The sequence below is a fragment of the Filicampus tigris genome, chromosome 4 (assembly GCF_054856515.1).
Source record: "Filicampus tigris isolate MCC_2025a chromosome 4, RoL_Ftig_1.0, whole genome shotgun sequence".
Lineage (NCBI taxonomy): Eukaryota > Metazoa > Chordata > Actinopteri > Syngnathiformes > Syngnathidae > Filicampus > Filicampus tigris.
The window spans coordinates 10,688,839-10,714,733 of NC_141220.1; the positions used below are offsets into that span (position 1 = coordinate 10,688,839).

At 40.2% G+C, this 25,895-nt stretch overlaps 1 protein-coding gene and 7 non-coding genes across 9 annotated transcripts in view; all 8 read right to left on the bottom strand.

Annotated features, from left to right (window-relative positions):
• The window catches only part of ptprjb.2 (protein tyrosine phosphatase receptor type Jb, tandem duplicate 2), a 39,006-nt gene extending 18,209 nt beyond the window's left edge, over window positions 1-20,797 (bottom strand). For both annotated transcript variants that reach the window (XR_015086621.1, XM_086029224.1), the window contains exons 1-8: window positions 20,577-20,797; window positions 7,730-7,751; window positions 7,363-7,554; window positions 4,625-4,882; window positions 4,110-4,367; window positions 3,702-3,974; window positions 838-1,107; window positions 451-714 (exon numbers count right to left, since the gene is read on the bottom strand). Coding sequence is in view for 1 of the 2 variants with exons in the window: in XM_086029224.1 (XP_085885350.1) it covers window positions 451-714; window positions 838-1,107; window positions 3,702-3,974; window positions 4,110-4,367; window positions 4,625-4,882; window positions 7,363-7,554; window positions 7,730-7,751; window positions 20,577-20,645 (1,606 nt within the window). In the remaining variant the exon portion in view is untranslated. The remainder of the gene's footprint in view (window positions 1-450; window positions 715-837; window positions 1,108-3,701; window positions 3,975-4,109; window positions 4,368-4,624; window positions 4,883-7,362; window positions 7,555-7,729; window positions 7,752-20,576) is intronic.
• Window positions 1,646-1,719, bottom strand: trnai-aau (transfer RNA isoleucine (anticodon AAU)). The gene has a single exon. It is a non-coding gene; the product is annotated as a tRNA-Ile (tRNA).
• On the bottom strand, window positions 1,828-1,901 carry trnai-aau (transfer RNA isoleucine (anticodon AAU)). Its single transcript has one exon. It is a non-coding gene; the product is annotated as a tRNA-Ile (tRNA).
• trnai-aau (transfer RNA isoleucine (anticodon AAU)) lies at window positions 2,010-2,083 on the bottom strand. The gene has a single exon. It is a non-coding gene; the product is annotated as a tRNA-Ile (tRNA).
• Window positions 2,192-2,265, bottom strand: trnai-aau (transfer RNA isoleucine (anticodon AAU)). The gene has a single exon. It is a non-coding gene; the product is annotated as a tRNA-Ile (tRNA).
• On the bottom strand, window positions 2,562-2,635 carry trnai-aau (transfer RNA isoleucine (anticodon AAU)). Its single transcript has one exon. It is a non-coding gene; the product is annotated as a tRNA-Ile (tRNA).
• Window positions 2,926-2,999, bottom strand: trnai-aau (transfer RNA isoleucine (anticodon AAU)). Its single transcript has one exon. It is a non-coding gene; the product is annotated as a tRNA-Ile (tRNA).
• trnai-aau (transfer RNA isoleucine (anticodon AAU)) lies at window positions 3,108-3,181 on the bottom strand. The gene has a single exon. It is a non-coding gene; the product is annotated as a tRNA-Ile (tRNA).
• Window positions 20,798-25,895: the final 5,098 nt, after the last annotated feature.

Below are 25,895 nucleotides of genomic sequence, written 5' to 3' on the forward strand. Positions count from 1 at the left end.
TCGAAACATGCAAACTATGACACTGTGAGACGTAACAAATGCGGTGACAAATTTAAGCAACTTGAAGCTGAATGGTCCCGACATATTTTCACCTCACCAAATTCTGTCCCTCTTTGCAAAAAGTTTGGACATCCCTGTAACAAATGATAGTTTTGATTGACAAGCAACATGAACACTTGCGCAATGTAATGAGATTCAAAACAAGATACGGCTGGGCCATTATGAAAAAAAATATATATAATAAAAGCAATTATTTTAATTCATATCGAAATCACGATTAACAATGGAGGGCAGCATTGAAAGAAATAAGACTGATGTTATAGTTATTATAATAATTACTATTATTATTATTATTATTATTATTATTATTATTATTATTATTATTATTATCATTGTTATTATTACTATTATTATTATTATTTAAAAAAGTATAAATGAGTGAGGTCATACTTGTGTATTGTGACGTGTGTTCCAATGTGGAATTCAACCCCTCTACAACTGTGAACACATCAAAACGGTAAAGAGTTCCAGGGGCCAGATTGAAGAAGGTATACATTTGTGTTGAAGTTGTCCCATGCTGAACCATTATGCCATCCTGGAGTGCAATCAGCATATAGCTGTAGGTGTCCTTGTAGTCACTTGATCTGAGCCATATCAACTGGATGGCTGTTGTATTATAATCCTTAACTTTGAGTTCAGTCACAGCTTTAGGCACTACACAAAACAGAGAAGAGGTTTTTGTCAGAAACAACATAAGACAAATACTTTTGTAATAATCACTATGATCATGTCAAGAAAATATGCATGTATCATTGATTTTCAAAAAGAATGTCTTACTTGTGTAAGTGAATGTCTGCTCTTCTGTGGATTCACTTTCTGCTGCTGCTAATGTAGTGACACTTATGCTGTACTTAGTTCCTGGTTCCAGGTCGTGTACATCAGTGTTGTTATCACTGACTGTTTGCTTATTCACAAGTGCTCCTGTAGAGTTGCAGGTTTGAACCAAGTACTTGTAATATGTCTGCACTCCATGCGGGTTGGACCATGCCACATTTATTGAGGTTGTATTGATCGGACTGGCCACAAGGTTTAGCACAGGATTGGGCGCTAGAAAAAAAAAAGTATCACACAGTATTCAAATCGCTGGCTCCGAGCCAAAACCTTTTGTCTTTTGTTTTTTAGCAAAACAGCAAACTGAGTGTGAACATCACTTAACCCTCTTCAGGTGGTCCCAAAATGTATAAATAAACTGTGGGGACATTGAGGCAGTAGCGAGTATCACTTGTGCTCCATGGAATTTCACTGATACAATAAAGGTACTGGCCAGTATGGGTATCAAACCTGTGACCTTGGCGTTATTAGCACAATGCTCTAAACAACTGAACTAACCGGCCACATTAAACCTTTTCAGGTTGCCACAAAATGTAAACATGAATCTAGGGTTCTTTGCGACACAGTACATTAAGGGTAGTGGCCCATACGGGGATTGAACCCGTGACCTAGGTTTTATTAGCACCATGCTCTAAACCAACTGAGCTAATTAGCCATGTTCAGGTTGCCACAAAATGTAAACATAAATCGAGGGTACATTGTGGCACTAGCAAATACTGCGCTGCGTATAATTTTATTGATACAATAAAGGTAGTGGCCCATACGGGTATCCAACCCGTGACCTTGGCATTATTAGCACCACGCTCTAACCAACTGAGCTAACCGGCCTGATTAACCATTTTCAGCTGGCCCCAAAATGTAAATCGAGGGTACATTGTGGCGCAGAAGCAAACATTTCTTGCGCTGCGTATAATTTTATTGATACAATAAAGGTACTGGCCCGTACGGGTATCCAACCCGTGATCTTGGCGTTATTAACACCACGCTCTAACCAACTGAGCTAACCGGCCTGATTAACCATTTTCAGGTGGCCCCAAAATGTAAATCGAGGGTACATTGTGGCGCAGAAGCAAACATTTCTTGCGCTGCGTATAATTTTATTGATACAATAAAGGTACTGGCCCGTACGGGTATCTAACCTGTGACCTTGGCATTATTAGCACCACGCTCTAACCAACTGAGCTAACCGGCCTGGTTAACCATTTTCAGGTGGCCCCAAAATGTAAATTGAGGGTACATTGTGGCGCAGAAGCAAACATTTTCTGCGCTCCGTATAATTTCATTGATACAATAATGGCACTTGCCCGTACGGGTATTGAACCCCTGACCTTGGCGTTATTAGCACCATGCTCTAACCAACTGAGCTAACCGGCCTAATTAACCGTTTTCAGGTGGCCCCAAAATTTAAATCGAGGGTACATTGTGGCGCAGTAGAGATTACTTGTGCCCCGTAGAATTTGATTGATACAATAAAGGTACTTGCCCGTATGGCTATCGAACCCGTGACCTTGGCGTTATTAGCACCACGCCGCTCTAACCAACTGAACTAACCGGCCACATTAACCTTGTTCAGGTTGCCACAAAATGTAAACATAAACCGAGGGTACATTGCGGCGCCATTGCCAATATTACTTGCACTTAGTGGAATTTCATTGATACAATAAAGGTACTGGCCCGTACGGGTATCGAACCCGTGACCTTGGCGTTATTAGCACCACGCTCTAACCAACTGAGCTAACCGGCCTAATTTACCATTTTCAGGTGGCCCCAAAATGTAAATCGAGGGTACATTGTGGCGCAGAAGCAAACATTTCTTGCGCTGCGTATAATTTTATTGATACAATAAAGGTACTGGCCCGTACGGGTATCCAACCCGTGACCTTGTCTTTATTAGCACCACGCTCTAACCAACTGAGCTAACCGGCCTAATTTACCATTTTCAGGTGGCCCCAAAATGTAAATCGAGGGTACATTGTGGCGCAGAAGCAAACATTTCTTGCGCTGCGTATAATTTTATTGATACAATAAAGGTACTGGCCCGTACGGGTATCCAACCCGTGACCTTGTCATTATTAGCACCACGCTCTAACCAACTGAGCTAACCGGCCTGATTAACCATTTTCAGGTGGCCCCAAAATGTAAATCGAGGGTACATTGTGGCGCAGAAGCAAACATTTTTTGCGCTCCGTATAATTTCATTGATACAATAATGGTACTGGCCCATACGGGTATCGAACCCGTGACCTTGGCGTTATTAGCACCATGCTCTAACCAACTGAGCTAACCGGCCTAATTAACAATTTTCAGGTGGCCCCAAAATTTAAATCAAGGGTACATTGTGGTGCAGTAGAGAACATTACTTGCGCCCCGTAGAATTTGATTGATACAATAAAGGTACTGGCCCGTATGGCTATCGAACCCGTGACCTTGGCGTTATTAGCACCACGCCACTCTAACCAACTGAACTAACCGGCCACATTAACCTTGTTCAGGTTGCCACAAAATGTAAACATAAACCGAGGGTACATTGCGGCTCAGTAGAAAGTATTACTTGCACTCCGTGGAATTTCATTCATACAATGAAGGTACTGGCCAGTATGGGGATCAAATCTGCTACCTTGGCATTATTAGCACCACGCTCTAAACAACTGAGCTAACGGGCCACATTAAGGCAGAGGAACTTGCCCTGTAATTGGGTACTATTTCTAAAGCGACCACTGCTAACATGCTAACAGTTAGTATGCTAACAGATAGCAAGAAAGCTAAAGAAATACAGAAAGTGTTAAGGCAGATCTTTGTGGTGTACTCACAGGTGTATGCTGATTTATTGACTGCAGAGCTCGTCAGATTTTGGGGTCCGATTGTGTACACGGTTATATTGTACACTGTTCCAGAAGAGAGCTGTGACAGCACCATGCTGTTATTGGTGGTGTTCATGGTTTGCATGTTACCATCTGGTCCTTCGTAGGTGATCTGGTAACTGATAAAGGGAGCACCCTCCATCTTGGTGGGTGTCTCCCATCGAAGGCGAAGTGAAGTAGTTGTCCTTTGACTGATCTTAAGGGAACCAGGTGGTGTTGGAACTGATCATTTGTAAAAAGGAAAAGAAAACTCTTTCAGATGTTCACATATTTAGAGCTTTTTATTTCCAGCTATAAACCCTCATTTGGATCACGGTCGGTCAGTATGAAACCATATTGAAAAGTTAATGAACTTACTGGTAGCAAATGCGATCCGGTTTGACGTGTTCCTTAGGTTTCCGGCGACTGCAGTGACAGTGATGAGAAAAACTCTCCCGGGATACAAATCATGAAAATGGGCTGTGGGGACCATTGTTTTATTGCTGGAGTAATATAAAAGATTTGTATTGGAGATGTTCACCTCATAGTAATCAGCTCTCCCTTGGAGTAAGGTCCACTCAATTTTTAGGTTATCAGTTCCTGGGGTAACCATTATATTTTCAGGCCTCTCGGGCACTGAAAAATAAGAAAATAGAACGTTAGGCTACTTTTCCTACGCACTATTTATTAGTATCCAAATGACATTCTCTTTCTCTCTCGTTTTGTGAGTTGTCAATATACATTGTGGCAAAATATCTAATTACTTTCAATGTGTCAATATGTCAGAGAACACAGTGAGTTTAGTTTCTTTCACAGAATACCAACAATTTTGTCAATGTGTATTTTGTCAGGCGTTTTTTCTGGAATAAGATGGCAGAAGATGTGTATCTTACTTGTGACCTGGGCAAATTCGTAGGGTTCTCCCTCCGTTTGGTCGTCTCCAGCAATGCAAACAACTGTGACTGTATATGATGTACCAGAGACCAAGTCTGATAGCACAATGCCGTTGTCATTTGTGTATTCGATGAACGGCGTTCCTCTGTTGTGCCACTTCACCTGATATATAAACACTTCACCATCAGGTGGTTTCCATTTCAGCGATATTGCAGATGTGTTTGTGGAAGCAGAGGGTTCACGAATGATACCTGGTTCTGCACAAGAGGAGAGAGATCAAAATAAGAAATAGCAAGTAGTCAAACAATACTTTTTGGGCAACAAATATGGTAAAGGCAGACAACGTAATAGAGGAAGTCATTTTGGACAACTGTAAGTTTCCACTATTGTGAGAACAGTTTGGGGACTTTCTGTTCAATGCTAACCAGTGAGCTACTGTGCTGGAGTTTTGTTAGTTATCCATTATTTTGTACATCACAATCAAAAATGTACTTGTATACAGAGACACAGCTGCAGTATCGCCCTCAGTCACTCCATCATCCGTCATTGTAGTGACACTTATATTGTACAAGGTCCCAGCAGACAAGCCAGTCACGTTTTTTGATGTTAAAATCACTTTTTCTTTTTTGGTATCTTTTCCATCAGTTGACTGTAACATGTAAAACGAGTAGTTCCCTTCTGGTTTGGTCCAGTTCACCGTTATTGAGGATACTGTGACATGGTTGACTTCAAGATTGATGACTTGATGATGCTCTGCGCAAAAGGGGAGATAAGTTGCTGGGTTGCCATCAGGTACTATGAGGTTAGCAGCGTTGAGCCTGTTCTTGCATGAATTTAGTAGGCCTTTGTGCAAAATCGTGCTATAATTTATAGAAAAATGTTTGTTTTTTTTCCGTTACATAGCAATGTGTGCTATGTAAATACCATGCCCAAATCATAAGTGCTTTGTAATAATCGCAAAATTCAGTGATACCTTCACATTCAAATGCCTCAAAACCTGTAGTGGAGCTTGGCCACCATTTTGGTTTGTGTCATACATGATATATCATCATCATATACTAAGAGCGCACCTCACTAGGCCTCAATTCAGCCAGAATCAAAGGGTTAACTCTGCCTTTGTGTCTTGTTGCACCACTTTTTCTAAAAGGACGACACGGCCACATCACCAGCCACTGCTTGGTAGTAAAATCCCCAATCGTTGGTCAGGTAACACAAAAGTAACGATTTTGGTACCCATCCCTAGTCTACAGTAATCTGGACTCTGTATCGGTCTATCGTGGTGAAGAGGGAGCTGAGCTGAAGGAATTCGGGGAATCTCCATTTAGCAGTCGATCTACGTTCCTGCCCTTACCTATGGTCACGAGCTGTGGGTCATGACCAAAAGAACAAGATAATGGATACAAGTAGCCAAAATGAGTCTCCTTCACAGAGTGTCCGAGCTCTCCCTTAGAAATAATATGAGAAGCTCGATAATCCAAGACGGGCTCAGAATCACCCACTGAAAGTAGACTAGACTTTAGACCAGATGAAACCAGGTTTAAGGAGGTGGTTTAACACATTTTGTGAATTTGATCGAATTTGATGGGCAGGCAGACAGATTATGCACTCTGTTGATATCATTGTATTTCATTCATAAATGACAGCAGCATGCACTGAACCCTATGAATGATTGTCGAAATCATTTCATTGAACACATAATCATTATCATCTTTATTATATTTATTAAAACACCCCCCTGGGGAGCAGCACAGCTACACGAGGAGTTTGGGGGTGGCACGAATGACTGGTGTGGAAGGTGGCCTCCAAGTGGCCACTTAACAGTGGTGATCACACTGGCTAACTTTACATCACCCACCCATGGAGGTCTGCTTGCAGTCCCTTATAAACATACATTGTGTGCTTTGATCTGCTGCATGGACTTCAGTGAGTCTATTTCAGCTTTGAGTGCACTGACTTTTAAAAGAAATTAGTGCATTGGCGGAACAAGGATTTTTTTTTCCTTACGGGTGCCAAGGATATCTCAGGGGGTCAAGCCCTAACCCCCCAAAAGTTTTTTTTTTTACAAACCCCAAGAAATTTTCACACAACGCTGTTAAAAAAATAATGATATGTTCCCTACGGGGAACGGGGGGAAATGTGGAAAAAAAAAATCCCAGAAAAATCGGAGAATACCCAAAAGTCAATTGTCTAATCTGGCACCTCAGGGTCCAATCATATTTCAGGGGAGCCAGTGCCCCTGTGGCCGCCCCTCTAGCTCCTCCAGTGAGTGAGTGGAGCCGTTTCCAGAGGCTGGGAGGTAAGTCGGCTGTGTACACGCCAACAGTGGCGCAAACACCCCTTTCTAACTGCGCCTGTCTATAAACATACCAAAAGAAACAAAAGTCCACCCATGCACACAGGTAGATTGCCTTTGAGCTTGACTTGTGCTGGGCACAAAAATAGGGCTCTATGTGGTCTGGGAACACCTTGGGATCCCCCCCAGAAGAATTCGATGAAGGGACTGGTGACCAAAACCAGAGGAGCAGAAGAGAATGGAAGGATGGATGGATGATAATATCTCAATATTATATATTGCTAAAATTATCATTTTTCAAATTCTGTTCAGTGGCAATTGAGATCTGGAGTGTGTCTCAGATGAGAGGCTGTCAGTCAAAGAGTTTATTGCTTAAAATGTCATACAATTGCCAGACACTGGCGAGTTCATGTTGTATAGTTTCCTTATTTCGGTTTGACTCACTCATTGTGACCTCTTGACAGCAGCCGGAACAGTTGAGGAAGACTTGGTAAACGGCTCCAGGAGTCAACCCAGTAAGTGAACCATTTCCAGATATGTTCCCAAGGGATAGAAAGCAACTGGAAGGCGATTCAAGTGTGACCGTTGTTTTTGTTGTTATTAAACCTTTTGTTTCATTGGTGGCACATGGCTTATCTGTGAGATAGAGGAACAGCAAAGATCAGAATGAACAGAAAAACAAACATTGAAATTACTCTTGTCATTTGAATTCACAATGCTAATAAGGGAAAACAATTTAGAAAGAAAAATCGATATTTTATGAAGAATATACTTCAGTAAATGTGAGTGTCAAATGAATGCGTGTACGCACCGTTACAGTATAGATGGGAGCCCTGTAAGAAAACAAACACAAACACTTTTTAATTCCACGCAATACCAGATGTCGGTATTGACTTTGAATCATCAACCAGAAAAGCAAGCACGTGGTCATCAATGTGTGGCAACAGTGCATGACATATTCAAGGTTATTTAAGTACTTTTTTTTTTTTGAGGTGTAAAAACATGTTGGTTGCACGTCTTGAAGTTTATCTTGATCTTGAAAGAGCACGAGACACATGTGACCACTGTCAATGCAAACATTCCATCACAAGATATGTTTCTTGGAAATTTTCTGTATCATTTGTAAGACATCGATCCATCCTTCCATCCATCCATTTTCCGTAGTGCTTGTCCGCACTACGATTACAGGTGTGCTGGAGTCCATCCCGGCTGACTGTGGGTGTCAGGTAGGGTACACCCTGAACTGGTCGCCAACCAATTGTCGAGCATAAATATACAAACAGCCATTCAGTGATTTGGATTCAACCATAAAAGTTTGCTTGCTTTATTGTTGCTGTGTTATTTATTTATTTATATTTTTTTTTAATGGGGTAAAATTATTGCAACAGCAAATTTGATAGATATTGTGTCACAAGATTATTTGCCTTTTGCTGTGGCATGTGACAAGTTTATTGATATTTTATCATGGATATCATATTCCAAATGTATTTGTCCACATAAAGAAAATAAAAATGATTCGATGGTTCAACAATTTTTTTTTTCCTTTCAATGTAATACATAAGGAACACATCAACACTTCATACATCCATATTCAACACCATTTATTCTGTACAGGGTCGTAGGGAGCGCTGGAGCCTATCCCAGCCGACTTCGGGCGAAAGGCTGACTACACCCTGAACTGGTCGCCAGTCAGTCATACGGCACATATAGAGACGAACAACCATTCACACCCACGTCAATACCGTCACTAAGTGGGAACCAATCCCACTACGCTATCAGTGACTCAACACTTTACACAAACTGTTTTGTATAAACTGTCCAATATTTACTCATTACTCCTATTATCTGCTGTGCATTACGGACCGGGCTGGAAGGACAATCACAACCAATCATCCTTTCAGCTGCAAGGTGAAGAGTGTTCATCTTCGATTTTGTTTTCATCCCATTTAAAACAGCATCAAGTGGAAACCTGCGGTGTTATAACTCTCATACGTAAGCAGACTTGTCACTGTGTTGTGTCATCATGCATGAAATGACGACATCGGTGAGTGATGAAAACATGGCATTATTTAGATGACCTTAAAACATAAATGGCATATCAATTAAAAAACGTTTCCATCAAAACACTGACTCCTCACTCAACTGGTGGGAGGTTGTGACATACAATACTTGATGTGGCGCATGAAAACATTGATGCATGAAATGACGTCATCGAGGATTGATTACATTACAACATACAGGGCATTTAATGAAAAACTTTTCCACTAAATATTTATTGGACCCCAGCGAGTACTGCGCCTCCAACCGGCCTGATTTTGATGCAAATGAGGGATGCCATTAGGATTGGCCAGGAAAAGACTTCTCCCACAACGGCCCACAAAGGTGCAAACATCCCATTACGCCCAGTTCTACCAGTCTAGCGAAATATAGCAAAAGAAAGAAAACTCTACCTATGCTCAAAGTTAGACTGCGCTTTGCACTAGACTTGCACTCGGAACGGAAACAGGGCCCTGAGTCTGGAGTTAGTTAATTATTATATGATATGAAGTGCCTGAAACTGATTGAATGACCTTACTATAAACAAGGAAGTCATCCTGTTGAAAACCAGTTGATTTCAGTGCTTTGGCATTTGATCGAAACCTGATAGTTCATATAACATGCACCACATAAGCATAGCCACAACTTTGTCCGAACACCCTTAGTATTACTGTATATGTGCTTTAAAACTAAATTTTGTTCTGCCTGCAAATTACTGATTAGCCAGAATCACTCAGATGTTTCCTTTCAATGTGTTTATCACAAGACCAAACATTTAAACATGGTCCACTTCTCAAAATCCCAGAAACGTCCCAGTTGGTAAACAATTATTAACTTTGCCTAACAGAGAGAAAACAGAGCATCTCAGAGGTCCTAAATAGCAAATTAATGTTACACTTCAGTGTGTAGCACACACATTTATGAAATGTTCTGAACTTCCGTAAGTCTTTCAGTTTTGAGGACTATAGCTGACGTGTTTAGGGAGCAAATGTAACGAGGATGGCATGAAATATCTTATATTTTATACTCAGCTAGCTAAATACTGCAAACTGCAAATTGCTTCCAAACTGTACCAACCAATAAAAGTCTGTCCTAATTTTCACTTATAATATTCATAGCAGTATATAGTCATGAACGTCTGTGATGGCTGAGAGGTTAATCATCATGACCATGCATTCAATAAAACGGCTAAAGTATCAATTTAAAATAATGAGGTCCTTCCTATTCCTGATAATTAGCCAACCAAAAGTAACTGACCTTTATTGAAACAAGGCAAATCACTAAACATAACTTTAGTTGAATTCTATTCAAATACAATCACAGTTCCAAGGCTTAATGCAGACCACCCACCTCTCCCCGGAGAACAGACTTTGCATTAGTTTCTTTTTTTACTCACAATGGTGACTGTGGCCTTCCCCCCCAAACCCTCTGGGCCTCTATTCTTTCTAAATATGACACTGCCACCTGAGGGGGTCAAGGCTGCACAGTGTGTGGAGGCTGTGTGGATAGTTGTTTACTTTTTTGTGCGTGAGCATACGTGTGGAACCCCAACGGTTGAACACAGTCTGCTCTATAGGAAGCTGATCAGAGCTCTTTTATTTTGAATAATGAAATAGAATCCATCCCATCATAAAAGGATGTCATTTTTTAAGTCACACTGGATGGAGTTTTACATTATTATTACATTGTATTCTATTAACATGTACTGTTGGAGCTGGAAGGACTTCCTTTGGCATAAGTGTCAGAAAAATGTTACAGAAAGTGTGTGTGTGGGGGGGGACATCAAAATGCACCTGTGATGCTGCATGGTTGAAGTTAGCTCTTACAGGATGACCCCAAAATAGGGGCCCCGAAAGAAGATTTGCATTTGGAAATTTGAAATGGATTTCTGAAGAAGAAAAGGCCATAGCATATAATGTTTTCATGTGATGTTCTAAACACAATAACATAGTTATACCTCAAGTTGCATTTGATTCCGTAAAAAAATTTGAAATTATGTCTATTAAAATTTGGGGCCCTTTTTTTGGGGGGGGGGGGGTCTCACTGGTTTTGCTGACGTCTTGAACATACATTGAGGGCAATCACCTCGACCATTAACCGATTAGTTTGAGTTTAGGGGACATTGTGGTATTTGTTGAATATGTCTAATAAGAAGATCCAATCGTTTTGGATGGATTTTATATAAAATAATTGTTCACAGCTACGCAATGGGGCAATTTGTTCTTTCAAGCAGTTCTTTTAATGCGAGTGAATATCAAGCCTGCGTGAAAAACAGGACCAAGGTCAGTTTTCTCGGCTTTCACACTGTGAATGAAAGCAGCATTTAGCAAGCATTCTCATTGTGCTGCATTGACGTCAGTCTGGCGAAGAACATGATAGAGACAATGCCCTGATGGAGAACACAACTGGAACCATCATGTCTATCTTTTTGACTCAAATCCTTGTGATCCTTTTGTCACTGTTGCAAGACACTTTTGGCAAACACGTTTCCCGGGTGTCTTTTTTCCATAACATCAGGATCTGGAGATGGACAATTCAACAATAACAATACCTACAGCTTATTATTTCACATTGAGGAAGCATTACGGGTCTTGAGGGCCTTCTTCAGTCTATTTACTTTTTAGACTTCCACCAATCTGAATGATTGAAATTGAAGGATGGGAGTCTCTCTTTCGATATTATTGTCATGTTGAGCGAAGTAATTATCCCCTGCAATCTCACGGGCACATTTTTTTACCCAAAATCAACCAAGGAAATGTTGTCAAATCGATTCATTGTACAATTTTTGCAAAATTCCAGAGACTGTATAATCAGTCCCTAATTGTATTAGTTTGAACTGGCTCATCTACAAAATGTCTGACGTTACTGACAAACAAACAAAAAATAGTAGTGAAAAATCAGTCATAATACTTTGACAGTCTTGTTGATGTTTTTTAGAAATATTCATGTTAAACTGTCTCTGAGCAATTGGACTTCTCTAAATGTTCTTTGTATACTTTAATCATGCGCCAGAGTATCACATATTTTCTTCTGCCAAAATAAACAAAACAATGTTTCAAGCCATTAAGCCTCGGAAATGACTCAGAGAGATGTAAACCATACACTAAAGTCCCAGGAGGGAAAGGATATCTTGGAAAAAAAAAATTGAATGCTGGAATTTATTTTGAATGTTCAAACATCTTAGCTGGGACTCAGCCAGTGACCCTCTGGTTCTATGTCCTCAGTCTGTGCCCTTTGACTGAGTCTGGGGAAGAGGAGGAGTAGGAAATGGCCACACTGACAGCTACATAAACATTACATCAACCTGAAAGGCAGTCAGCCTGCCTGCCGTTCTGGGTCTAGCTCAAGTCATCTTTGCTGCATGCCTTCCGATAACACCCAAGTTCCTTCCTCTGTAACAAGACTCAGACCTCAGCACAATCAAGACATCACCTTCAATGCTGTCACCCAAGGGCGGGCCTTGTTGACCTCAGCTTCTTACAGTCTGATGACTTGGAACAAAGACAGCAAGAACAACGTAAAACTGCAACATGAATGACTTGGTTCTAGATGGTTCCATGGCTAGCCACTGGTGTTGATATGAGTGCAGCCTCTTATGTGACATTTTGTATCCCTGGGCCAACAGTACACTAAATAAAACTAACCGTTGAAAGAGCCTAATTATCTAGCTGCAATAAGTGTAGCGAATGACCAGATCTGGGCATTCCGCCTACGTGACGGACCCGTCCGCGTATCCGCCTATGATTTTGTAGGCGATAAACGAAAGATGGGAAACTTGTTTTTTGCGCATAGTCGGAAGGCCATTTTTTCCCATAAGCCCATAATCGTCTATCGTCTATTTTCGTGGTGAGGATTCAATGGCCGCGGTGAGGTTTCTGTTTCTTGTTAGCTGCGGCTGAGGCTTTTTGGCAGCTTCTGGGTCCTAAACGGAGACGCATTCAGTCCGGCCGCAGTGAGGCTTCCATGCCACCGTGAGGCTTTCGTTTCAAATATCGCTCAGCGATGAATGTTTTGCACTGATTCTGAATCTGCCCTTGTTTGTTTCTCCAGAGCAGCAGGTTATAATAATAATACTAATAATAATAATAATAATAATCATCATCATCATCATCATCATCATCATAATTATTATTATTATTATTATTTATTTTTAATTATTATTATATTATTATTATTATTTTTTTAAATCTGTAATGTAGTAATATATTTAGTAATATTCATGAATCAAGGGCTAGGTTCAGCAACAGGTGATTTTTTTCCTGAAATGTCATAGCTATAGATTGCAATGCATGGTAAAATATGTATTGGAAAAGCTTTTATAGGTCAAACTTCGAAACTAAAATAGAAGACAAAATGGATGAAAAAAAAGTAAAGACGCTTTTAAATGAGTGTCAAAAATACATTTAGGGACGCATAAAGCTATATCTGATTCAAAATTAGCTGTTGACCAGTGTTATTAAAGAAAGAAAACTGTGGCATGGGACCTTTAAGCACTTGTGTGGCTTATAATACAACTACCCAGGTGTTTAATTTGTGTGTGTTTAAAAATTGTTGACAGCCCTTTCACTGCTCTCCTTTCATGTCACAGAATGGGACAATGTACACATTTATCATGGCGATAAATGGCTTGACAAAATTTCACTAATTCATTTTTAAAGGTCAGAGTTAGACTTTGTAAAAACAGTTGATTGACTCAGAAGGTTCTCCTGGGAAGCATATTCATTGTTTTAGTGCTAACATGACTTCCTGTACCCACCCAGAGACCCCAGATAACAGATCAACATGAAGGGCTTTTAAGGTAAATATTGTGCTGTACTTCAAACCTTTGGCTTATTAAGGTCAGATACAAGAACAGAAAGTACCACAAGACGGACACAGCGCCTTATGGCGCGCCCATGTCGATGAGGATGTATAGCACATTTCAGTCACACTCCAATGACTTTTAAGATTGTTATTTTGTTGTAAAAGTCCACAGAATGTCAGAGAAAATCATTTTGAATGTGGCAGTAATCAGAAAGTTATGAAGAATCATATTTAGTTGTAAGTTAGTATGGTTCATGAAAAAAAATCTGTTGAAATTTAACAGAATAGTGCTGAGGAAAAACAACAGTTACTAATGAGCTACCTCTCGGCATCCATTGCAGCCTGATCATCACGGAAGGGGGATTCCCCCATCTGTGGTCCCTTCTCGAGCTTTTTCATTTTTCCCCGGATGTTTTTTTTTTTGTTTTTCCTTGCCCTCCTGGGGGTTAAGATCAGGGGATGTCGTTAATATGTTGTCAGCTATGGGATGTGAAGCCCTTTGAGACTTTTTTGTGATTATGGGCTACATAAATAAATTTGACTTGACTCGACTTTATGTATTTACAATGACTTTGAATGGACACATTTTGATTGGTCCCTTGCGAGGGGGGCGTGGCCATATTGCTCATTACCAGGAGGTAACATTGTAACGCTGCCCATTTTCTACAAGCATTCAAAAGGACAATACTATAGGAACAGCCAAAATGAGATGGGCTTCTTCCAAATACGGTCTCTCTTACCATAGAATTCAGGTGTGTGTTTGCGTGTTTGTATATCTCCAGGTATCCGCCGCCCACAGCATAACCTTGACTCCTCTATCACTGTGCAGATCAGAGGACATGGAAATATGGGATGTACTGTTCCCATCACAGTACTGTACTAGTACCACACAGTGAGTAGCAGATAGTCATCAGAGCACAATGTCAAGAAAACGTCCTCCAATAACCGTGTCACAAGGAGGAAAACATGCACAAAAGCAAGCGTACCCACCGAACAAAGGTTGGGTTAACGTTCAAAACAATATTTCGTAGAGAAGTCAACGTGCTCTGCTCTCAAAAAACTTGTAGATGACAGTATTAAGTTATAACTTAACTTACACAAGTTGAAAAATGCAATCAATAATGACTGTAAAGTGGCCTCGTTAGGGTATATCACCTTACAACATTTTTGGTTAAAGTTGGGGCACTATAACTATATGCAGAGGTATAAGAATACACAGCACATCGCAACACAAGAAGGCCATACTGGGGTCAGTCAAGAAATGCAGGACAATTTAAGCACTGCCATTTATTTAGTGTGGTTTTACTACATTTTCAAGAAAAACAGGTAGGGTAATAAAATATTCAACAATAATAATAATAACATGTAATTTGTTTCTCCAGCTCATTAATCTTACATTTTTTATGAGATATTTAATTCATCATGTATATTATTTGCGTTTGCCACAACCCTTTTAATCCATTTAGGCCAGAAGCGCATTACCGCGTTTTTGTTGTGTCTTTCTACCTTTACAGCCCGGAAAGCGGGTACATAATTTTCTTTTTTTGAACCAATTCTCGGTCTCCGATTAAATGCCTCAGAATTCACGCGTGACGGTGTCGTGAACTCTCATAGGATGTCCCAGAATTTTTTTGAGCAATAATGACGGATGCAGACGATCGCGGGAGGTCTGAAATAAGTGAAGGTAGTGCTATAGACGATGCGCTAGTAGACTTTGAACCAGTGGAACCGGTCGATCGTGATATATGGTTAAGATATGTGGTTGTAGAGAATGACGGTTATATCGACAACTGTTCACAAGCATGTTGCCAACTATGGGCAATGTATGTTTTTGGAATGTGACAGAAAGCCAAGGTAACCACGCAAGTATGAGGTCAACATGCAAAATCCACACAGACGGACCAGAGCCGAGATTCGAACCGAAACTCTCAAAACTTAAATTCAAAACTCCTAAATCCTCCTCTTAGGTAAATCTATATTTTTAGCAGACAATGAATGACAAAACATGAATTCTTTTCGACCTGACTGCCTCATTTGGCCGTGACCTGCGCAGAGGTCACAGATAAAATTATCTGCTATCTGCTGACAATAAGGCCTTTGAGGTCCAGGGAGGAGCCTGTGTCTCATTTACATGCACTGGGGGAACTGTGACTCTTTGTAATTCATCTTGTACATGCACAGCCTCGAGTAACCACTCTGGTTATGGGCAACTATGTTAATTCAAAACTGGACTGTCCTCATCCAGTCTCAAGTGTTTTGTGAGTGGGTGGAGGTTGTAGCATTCCACAGAGAAAGGCTTGATTTGTGACTTTTGTACTCCAGACCATTTACTGACGTATTTTCCTCATTTAGATGCAGTTAGACGAATGCATTCTGCCGAGACGTGTGTTTTATAATTGTTATTATTCAACTGCATACGCCATTCAGTCATCAGCTGTAAAACAAGGAAAAGTAGTACGGATGAGATGAGCCAAGTTTGTGTGTGTACACACAGCATAGTGTCAATCACACTTCATGTGGTCATACTCACTCTTTTGAAATTGACCAAACGTCCCATTTCCTTGTTCTAAGATGCTTCCCACTGATAGCAGTGTCACCACCGTTTCATTTCTCATACAGTGAGTGGGCCCCGCAGATAGAGAATGTAACCTTATAAAGGCATGGCCATTCGCTCCAGACCATGATAAACTCATGCAAATTGTTGTACTTTTCCTGGGTCATTTGAGGGAGAGGATCAAGCGAACTCACACGTGCTCTATTCCATATTGATTTTTGAAGAGCTCAATTAAACATCAGGCAGGCACAGTGCCTTTTAATTCACGTCGTCGCACATTCACGGTGTCTTTGTTCTTACATGCCAATGTTGTAGCTACACGTTTCGCATCCCAATCGAGGGAGGACCATATTTTCCACCTGGAATGAGAAGGCCAGATTCCCTTCTAAGCCTAATGCTGTTTTGATGAAACAATCCGTCTGACCTCTCAGAGGTTCACAGGCCTGGTAACTAATTGATCAGATGGAGGGACACAAGGAAGCATTGTACTTACTCAGATCTCGTCTGAGCTGGTTGTTAGTGCAACACTAACCATAATAGGCTCAAATGGACAGGAAAATGTCATGACACATTTTATGTTTCAAATATGAATGAACATCAGACAACAGGTAGTTACTACTGCTGTGTTTTTTTTTTGGCACTCTAAAAAGCTGAATATAAAAAAATGGGAAAAATCATGGAAATTAATTCATGTATTCCAGTGTCGCCATGCTAAAACCTTAATTAATTGTCTTGCTACTTTAAAGGGGACATATTATGGAAAATTTACTTTTGATTGTCTTGTATACTAATAGTCAGTCCCTGCCCACCCAAGTGTGAAATTAAACATCCAAGTAAATCATCTATCCGTCTATTTCAGAAAATAATTCTGTGGGCAAGGCATTACGTACTTTCTGAACAGTGAGTAATAATTTACATTGTGACCAACACCACGACGGGTTTCTCCTCAAATGTCATGACCAGCTATGCTGGATGAAGTTCCAGAGCCACTTTCATTTCATGGCCAGAGTCCAAACTCTCTACTAGGAACGGACATGTTTGTAAGACACCTGGGAATTGCTTTAAAAAAAAGACCAAATAAATAGCAAAACAACTGTAAAAGCTTACAAAACCAATGAATTGTCCTGCAAGTTGAGATCACGATATATGTGATATTGCTTTGACATGAATTTGGGTTTGTTTTTGGGGACATTTTTGGTCAATTTCAGACTTCTACAACATTAGCTCTTCCGCTGGTGCTGTAGCCATCCCTGGCTCTTGAAATGCTCAATTTTTCCTAAGGAGCTCCCTGCTGGGAGGCAACAGTGGCACTTTAAGTAAAGCCACTGATCAAAAAGGTTTTTTAACTGTACAGTCGTAGTGCACACACAGCGCTGAGCATTGTGGAAGAGAAGACGGCCAAACTCGCCATTGGTCAAGCAGAATATGGTGCTGGATGACGGGTTGCTCACTATACGTGGCAGGTCACGCCTAAAACAAGATAATTTTATTATGATGAGAAATATTGTGTAAAAATATGTCTACACATTTTTATCTTTGGTGTGTGTATTTTGACAAAAGCGTGTGAAGACACGTTATTAAGACACCTGGAAACTGTTTTAAATTGAGAAAAAAAATCACAAAATGTCTCTCCTTTAAAGGACACCAGAGTTAAATGCACTGTTCTATTCTTGTTTGACTGTGAGAGATGAAGAAACATGGGTAGTATCAGTATGCAAAAAAAAAAAAAAAAGAGGAACTTTAAAATTTCCCCTTTTTCGGGCTGAACTTCCTTTGTTGCACATATTTTTTCTGACTAAATCAACCTGCCCTTGTTAAATTGCTTCAGTATTGTGTATAGCTAATAATGAGGTTTTCTATGACCTGGGGTACAATACAGTGTCAGAACACTCAGGCTACACCACACAATGTATGATGAGAAAATATGTGTCTTGACAATACTACATTATGAGATAATGGCAACCAGGCATGTCAACACAACTCGTGATTTGAGCAGTTATCAACTGAAGTGTTTCGTTGCTAACAGGTCTTCATAATTTACAGACAAACATGGCAGTTGTTCTTTCCAGAAGATTGAATGGACTGTTGTTGCTGTCTTTCATTTGTATGCTATACAAATTCCAAGCAAAATTATATCTTCCATTGGCATATTGTGAATGTTCAGCCCAACTTCCTCAGTTGCAAGTGCGACACTACAAAAATAAAACACCACTTCTGAGTTTGCTGAGTGCACACTCTTTCATTGGTGAGAATGTTTGGCCTTTAACATGCACAAAACTTAACAGGATGTTATATTGCACTGTACAACTACATCAGCCATAGTGTGGTTGCTTATGTAATGCTAAACGCACTGTGTCTACTATGAGACAATGGACACTTGTCAGTGTTGTCACTGCTGTGTCGTACATACTGTATCGGTATGTAAAATCAGCCCACTGAGAGATATTGGAACACAGGATGTGACAGGGAACAATTACTACAATTAACTTCACTTCACCGGATCGGATCACTGTACCTAATAAAGTGGTTATGGTGTGAAGGCTTGTTTTGGCCACACAGGTGACAGGGTCATTGAGCGGTATCTCATTCCAATCCTAACCCCTCTGTATTGGCCACACACTTCCACATTTCATTTTCAGCCCCTCTCGCCTTTTTCAATCCAGAAAGACCAGCGCAGCGAGGACAGGTGGGCCAGTCCACACACACGCAATTATGTAATCCCACTTCACTGGGATACATTCTTAACACAGTTCACTGTACACTTTGTATCACTGGTTTGTTCTGGTTAAAAGTATTACATATGCGCAAACCAGTAAAGATGAGAATGTTTCTACTCTAATACAGTACACTCACAGGACGCTTCATTAGGTACACCTGCATTATCTAATGGTATCCAATGTAAGTGCTGCATTAATATTCCTGGCTTTAGGTATACTGTATACTATTGCTAACAGTGGCAGATTTATTTAACAATATTTATTGTTGTGCTTGTAGTTTGTAGTGGTGCACATGTTAAGAGCTATCGCTTACATTGTATATTGAGGTAATGCAGTTATCTTCATCACTGCAGACTACAACCACAATAATAAACATGGTTGTATAACTACCTTTCTGACAGTGTCAGTCAAAACTGACCATTATTGCATATTGTATCAGCTATCCACGGGATGAATTGGACTCATATATACATTATATAGTATCGGCCTGAATATATTTTGGAATACAGTATTACCATATCTGATATTAAATTTTGGTAGAAATTTAAATGTTTTTATTGTATCTATTATGGAAGTAATTATCATTTAATGTTCATTTCTTTATGTAATGTTTGTAGCAGAACTGTTTGTCTCAACGTGGACCCAAAATATCTCTTTCTTTCTTTTGGTGAAATGTTTTAATAGATTAATTGATATTCAGAGGACAGTTTCAGTTAAGATGCATGATTATTAGAACTTTATTTTTTATATAATATATGGTAGGTTCGGTGGGATATTGTTGTCATCTACAACCATATTTACTGTATGAACTTTGCTAACACTCCTGATGTGTTGTAAAAATTCGGAATATTTAAAATGTATTTTAAGGATGCATCTTCTTCTGGTGGTCTTTCAATATTTTCTTTGTTTGTTAATATTTATTTGTATTTATTTGTATTTTATTTTATTGTTACCATTAGATGTTATTACCGGTCGGGTTCATTTCTTACTAACAATTTTCATGGATCACTGTGACCCAGATTCAATGTGACCCACTGTATGAATGTTAAAAAAATGATAAAAAATTAAAATAAAAAAATAAATGAAATAATAATAATACTAATAATAATAATAATAACAGACCGTAAAGTCCATTTCTTAAATGTAATTGTAAACTGAAAATTTTAACTCTGAATATAGTTTTAACTCTCGATGGATTGTGCTGATGTAGCTAATATTGAGTCCAGTGGGTTTTTATAGACTCCCTTAATACACTCCAGTCTTGTCTTCTGCTTCACAGCCAATCTTTAAGTGTATTTATTACGCGCTGACGTGCTTTGACTCAGATTAAAAAAGGGCCACTGAACCAACCATTGTAACAAAACGGTATCTTTTTGTCATATTTCTCCGCAAACTTTGCACCAGATGCGAAGCAGAGTCAGCCTGCTGCGCAACAGGTGCACTCACCCACCCCAAGTGAGCGCTCTCTTAATTCAAGCAGGCGATACTTTTAGGAAATAACCATGCTTCTCTAGCGTGACTAAAAGCGCTAAAGAAATGATGTTTACCTTTATGAGCGCGCTGAATTGAAGAAAAGCCAACAGAGAGGCGATGTCCCGCAGCACCGACGTCTTCATTATGATTACCGGTACTACTTAAAAAAAAAAAAAAAAAGTTCACGTCAAAACTTTTTCTACCCACTTGGCATGCCAGATAAACGTCTTTGTTTCTTCTCCCGCTGTTAAAGTCTCACGACATAAGAAGGGTAATGCGAGATGGGGAAACCTTGTTCCTCTGTGGGAACAGGGAGGAGCGCGTCATTCGTGGAAAGTTGCATGAAGTAGTTTACACTCCTCCTCCTCCTCCTCCTCGTCATCATCACGGAGGGCAAGTTGGTCAAGCAGAATTGAAGGAGTCATCCTACATTCCGACCATAACTTGGCCACAAAGGGCGAAGGAATGCATCGTCCCCTCTCGAGGGCACTAACAGAGCAGCCAAGGCAAATATTTGCAGGAAACCTCCCTTTAAGTTATCGTGATCTTCTTTACAGTGGACAGAAGTGATGAATATACTGAGTATGCAGAAATGTGTGTAGGAGGAAAACTAATGTAACTTTGGCATGCAGAGAAAATAGTTGACCTACAGGGTGCCCACAGAGTCTCATTACAAGATTCTATGGTGTTGGCGCCATAAGAAAATAATGGTTAATTACAGCCTATATGTGACGGACTGGTCCTCCTATTCGCCTATAACGGACGCCCATTTTGTAGAGGATTAACGGAAAAAAAAAAAATAGTTGGACTAAGCATAGTCGGAAGCACATTTTTTTTAGCGTACATAGAGTACATTTTTTTTAGAGTACATAGAGTACGATAATAAGGAACTGAAAAAAGTTATCCACTTGTGGATCATTTTAAAGTTGGCTGCTGTGAAGTGGACAATTGGTGCACCTTCCACCCCCGATTGTGTGTCAGTGTGTGACCACCCCCCGCCCCCGTCAACACACACACAATACAATACACACACTTTTTAAGATATAATAATAATAATAATAATAATAATACAATACAATACAATACAATTTTATTTATACAGCGCATTTCATAACAGCTAGAGCTGTAACAAAGCACTTTACAAACAATACAATATAAAAATCATCATCATCATCATAATAATAATGTATTCAATGAATTAATTTCTACATTGATTCAAGGTGTTTTGATGTATGCTGATGTCATCATATTTGTGAAAGAAATTCAATGACGTCAACCACACATATCAGCAGAGCGCAGAATCTGTGTGCATGTGCTTGGTTCAAATTCTCCAAAATTGCATTACGCCACCTGCACGACAACTTAGACCTGGTTTCACCTGGTCTAAACTCTAGTCTACTTTCTGTCATCAAATTGACAGGTGCGCCGGGAGCATGTAATAGAAAACGCCCTCGGTCCGACAGAATGCCCGGCAAGGCCCAGCGTGGTATGACAAATTCCCAAACTCAGTAAACCAAACGTGCCCAGGCACGTAAATGAAGTTTTGACTCTCAGTGCAGTTGCGCCTGTAGGCCTATATGAAAATACAGCAATCGATGGCGAGTTGACCTACTGCAGTGGCGGGCCTAGTTTAAAAGGCATCCTGTATGACATCCCTTCAACAGTTTTGCTTATCGCCTTCTATTGGCATATCGGTGTCAAGAAAGTATGTTGAAGTGACTTGAGGAGTTTCCTTTTGACATAAGTAGGGCTTTGCCACCATCTTGTGGAATCTATAAACAATTCCAAAAAAAATCTCCCTTTCAGCTGCATTGGTAACATAAGGCCCTGTGACTGACTGGCAACCAGTTGCCCTCGACCCTAAGCAGTATGAAGATTGCATGGATGGTAGCACAGGGTAGAAGGCAGTGGGACCTCTTTTGCCAGGCTGAAAGGCAGAGCACCACTGGAGAGCTAATGTAACGTTTATTTATAGACTTTTTTTTATCAGCTTTCTCCCAGAGCACTGTGCAGGAAACAACAGTTAACACGCATATAATATGCTGTGCATTGTATTTGACATGCAGATGACTTTCAAAAACACATCACGATAAATGAGGAAACCGAATACATAACAAGCCATCCAAAATTATTTTGATTCAGGCTCTGGAATTTTCAACTATTCAGCTAACAATGAAGCCATTGCATATGTTTACATTTGTTTTTGTTCCTTGATATGCCCATTAATAACTTCAACTCACTGTCTCTTGTTATTCTGAGGTCTGAATATGTCACCATCATCTGTTGTAATGAAAGGTTTTTGCAGAGCTGGGCACTTGCCTAGTCCCTCCGTCCTTATTCATAAAAATTTAAGAGAAAACAAAGACTTCCACTTCTGGTTTCTTTAAATGTATAAGCTGGTAGATATTTTTACGGTCTAAAGATGTCCCACCCAAGGACATACTTTGCAAGCAAAGGGATAAGGTACTAAATGTTAACAGTTAGTTAACAAAACTATTCCGGATTACACACACAAGCACACATCCATGGCATTACATGTGTTGAACCACTAGAGGGCAGAATATGCATGTGCAGTGTGACTACTGGGAAGCACATGAAAAGCGTTGTGCAGGCAATTAATGAAGGCGGCTCCGTAGAAGAGAACATGTAATGACTGAATATTTATTTGCATTAGCTTTAGCACAACTAAAGCTGACCGTGTCACATGCATGAGGGACGATTAGTGGGCCGGACTAAAATCCAGCTGCGCCTGTGCTTAGTCCGTTTTAAAATTTGTCTACCCCTGTCCTACGTCCCAAAAATGTGCGTCCGTCCGGGACGGAGGGACGGACCGTTCCGGCCCCCGGCACGGACTGCCCAGCTCGGGGTTTTTGTACAATCACAATGAAATGGATTGTTTGATATCATACTTGTTGGGTGGTCACACACTCCAGAGACCACACTGTTATAATCATAACCAATCCAGCCATATACGATGAGCAGCCAATCCTGGCTAACCCTCTTTGGTTTAAGTACTGTGATTGGTCGGTGCATATTTAAAGGGCTATCTTGCCTCTATCTTATGTCTTATGTTATCTTAAGTCAAATTGTATTGGTACTACCGATAATTGTACTGTGAGGACTAATGGGCAGAGGTGGGCATTTTACTAATGTTTTCCGTTCCGTCATATGTCATCCGTCAGCAGCCGGGCTACCCGGTCCATCTATCGCCTTCCAGTTGCAGCCACGGCACCCTTCTGCCATCTATCTATGCCTTTTTGTCTGGCTGGCTTCCGTTTGCGTTTCCGTCAACCAACTTCCACTCGCCACTATTTTGAAAGTTTCCCGTCTATCGTCTACAAAATGGGCGTCCGTCATAGGCAGATAGATGTACTGGTCCGTGACCTAGGTGGAATGCCCAGCTCTGCTAATGAGGATAAAATGCATAGAAGATGGGTGGGTGTTTTGGTCCCAAGTTTGACTAATGTGAGTTAAACAAACAGTATCAAGGCGATAGTTATATTCAACCACACCAAATACACACCCTAAAGTTAAACAGGAAATAAGTAGGAAAACTAAGCGAAAGCAGGCAATCAGAATCACAAAACAAAATCCCCAATCCCGATGGCGGATAGTCTGGGAGAATAATTAAAATTATTTTTAAAGGGGGGAAAGTCAACATTTTTTTTGTTTCAAGAATATTTTCGATACAGGTCAACTAGTTGAAACAAGGTATTCTGATTAATGTAGCGTTTGTGGAATATGAGTTAAGTAGCAAAATCCACCCGTTTTTAGCCATCTCATCATACTGGTCGGGACCCAGAAGTGACAACAGTTGGAAACCACTGGCCTAGACTGTTTCATACATCTGCATCAGTTGTTAAAAAAAACAATTTTAATGTTTCATGCAATAGTAGACCTACTGTTTGGTTATGTAACTTTTTTGACTAAAAAGTTGAAATGTGTCTGTTTTACAGGAAACTCTGCGCAATTTGAAATATGATAGAGATTTGTTATGTAATCGTGGGCAGTCAAAAAAGAATTCTAATTGTGTCCTATGTGTTATCAATGTGGTTGGAAAGAGCTTCAAAGAGACGTGCGGCACAATGACCTTGTCCAACATCAGGCTGATAAGCTGAGTGTTTTCCCTCCTTCAAAGATGTTATAAGCAGGAAATAAACCAGCCAAAAAGTGTTTAACGTTCCAAATAAAATAAAGAATACAATGGAAGAATGCACTAATGCATGCTTGTATTGGCTGCTAGCCATCAACTCATAATGGATGTTTTATCAAAGATAATGAGGTGTTCCTGGGAGGATGGCGTAGAGTAGACAAACCATAGCCTCGGGGTTAGTACGAGGTTCTCCATGCTAAGAAGGCAGTCCTAAACGAATATGTTAAGGTGATGAAACAATGTGGGAGAATGCCTTTGAAGCATTTAAATAAACATCACCTTGTTCCATGGCCTTCTGTGTGCTAGACAAATGCTAATTTGGACCAGGAACATGCCATCAGGTTTTCCATTCTCCTGTTAATTTCTTTTTTTTTTTTAAAGCTTAGTTTACTTCACATTGTACGTAGACTATATAGTTTCAACATGTTGCTCCCCACTAATAATCCTACTGTGTCAGTGTCAGAGCTGATAGTCGAATCTAGAACTGTAAGGCCAACTGCTTTTAAATGAATAAAAAAGGACATCGTCAAACAGTAAGACGGATGTTTTTTTTCCGGTAGCCCACCTAAAGGGTTGGGTGTCTCCGTTTAAGAAGCGCAACTGATACCAGCTAAACAGAGCGCACATTGGCAATGAAACCTGAAATAAACACAACACAAGCATGTAAGCATAAAACAATAAAGGACTCACAGAACTGTGTGTTATTTCTTTTTATCCAATGATGGTGGGTTATTGCCCGTGCGGGTGGTGTAAATCTTACACATTGACTTACTGTCTGTCGATGTCAGCTGTTAATACAAGCTGATCATCAGGCAAAAGTTTCTCCTCATTGATCTACTTGCTAAAGCAATGTTTGCAGGTAACCCTATTCTGTACAACGTTGGATCGTCAGGGCCAGCAAGGTCTTCTCTGCTGGCCTAAACATCAGAAACACCGACCTATTGTGGCGGTAAAATGTTTGCACACCTCTGGTGGTGGTGCCTGTGCATATTCTCATTCGTACAGGTCATTTCATTCTCAGGGCTTTGATTCAATCGCAATTGGACTGTTCTAGTTGTCTGGTGGTGGTGTGTGAGGATGGCTGGCTGTTTATTTTCAGCTGGACCTGGGGCTTTAGACAAAACGGAGGGAAATGTGAACAGTTCAAAATAGCATTCATTGTTAGCATATAACCTGGCTTCTGCTAGAAAACAACAAAAATGTTAAGAAAAACCTACTAGAACATCAGAAATGTATTTGG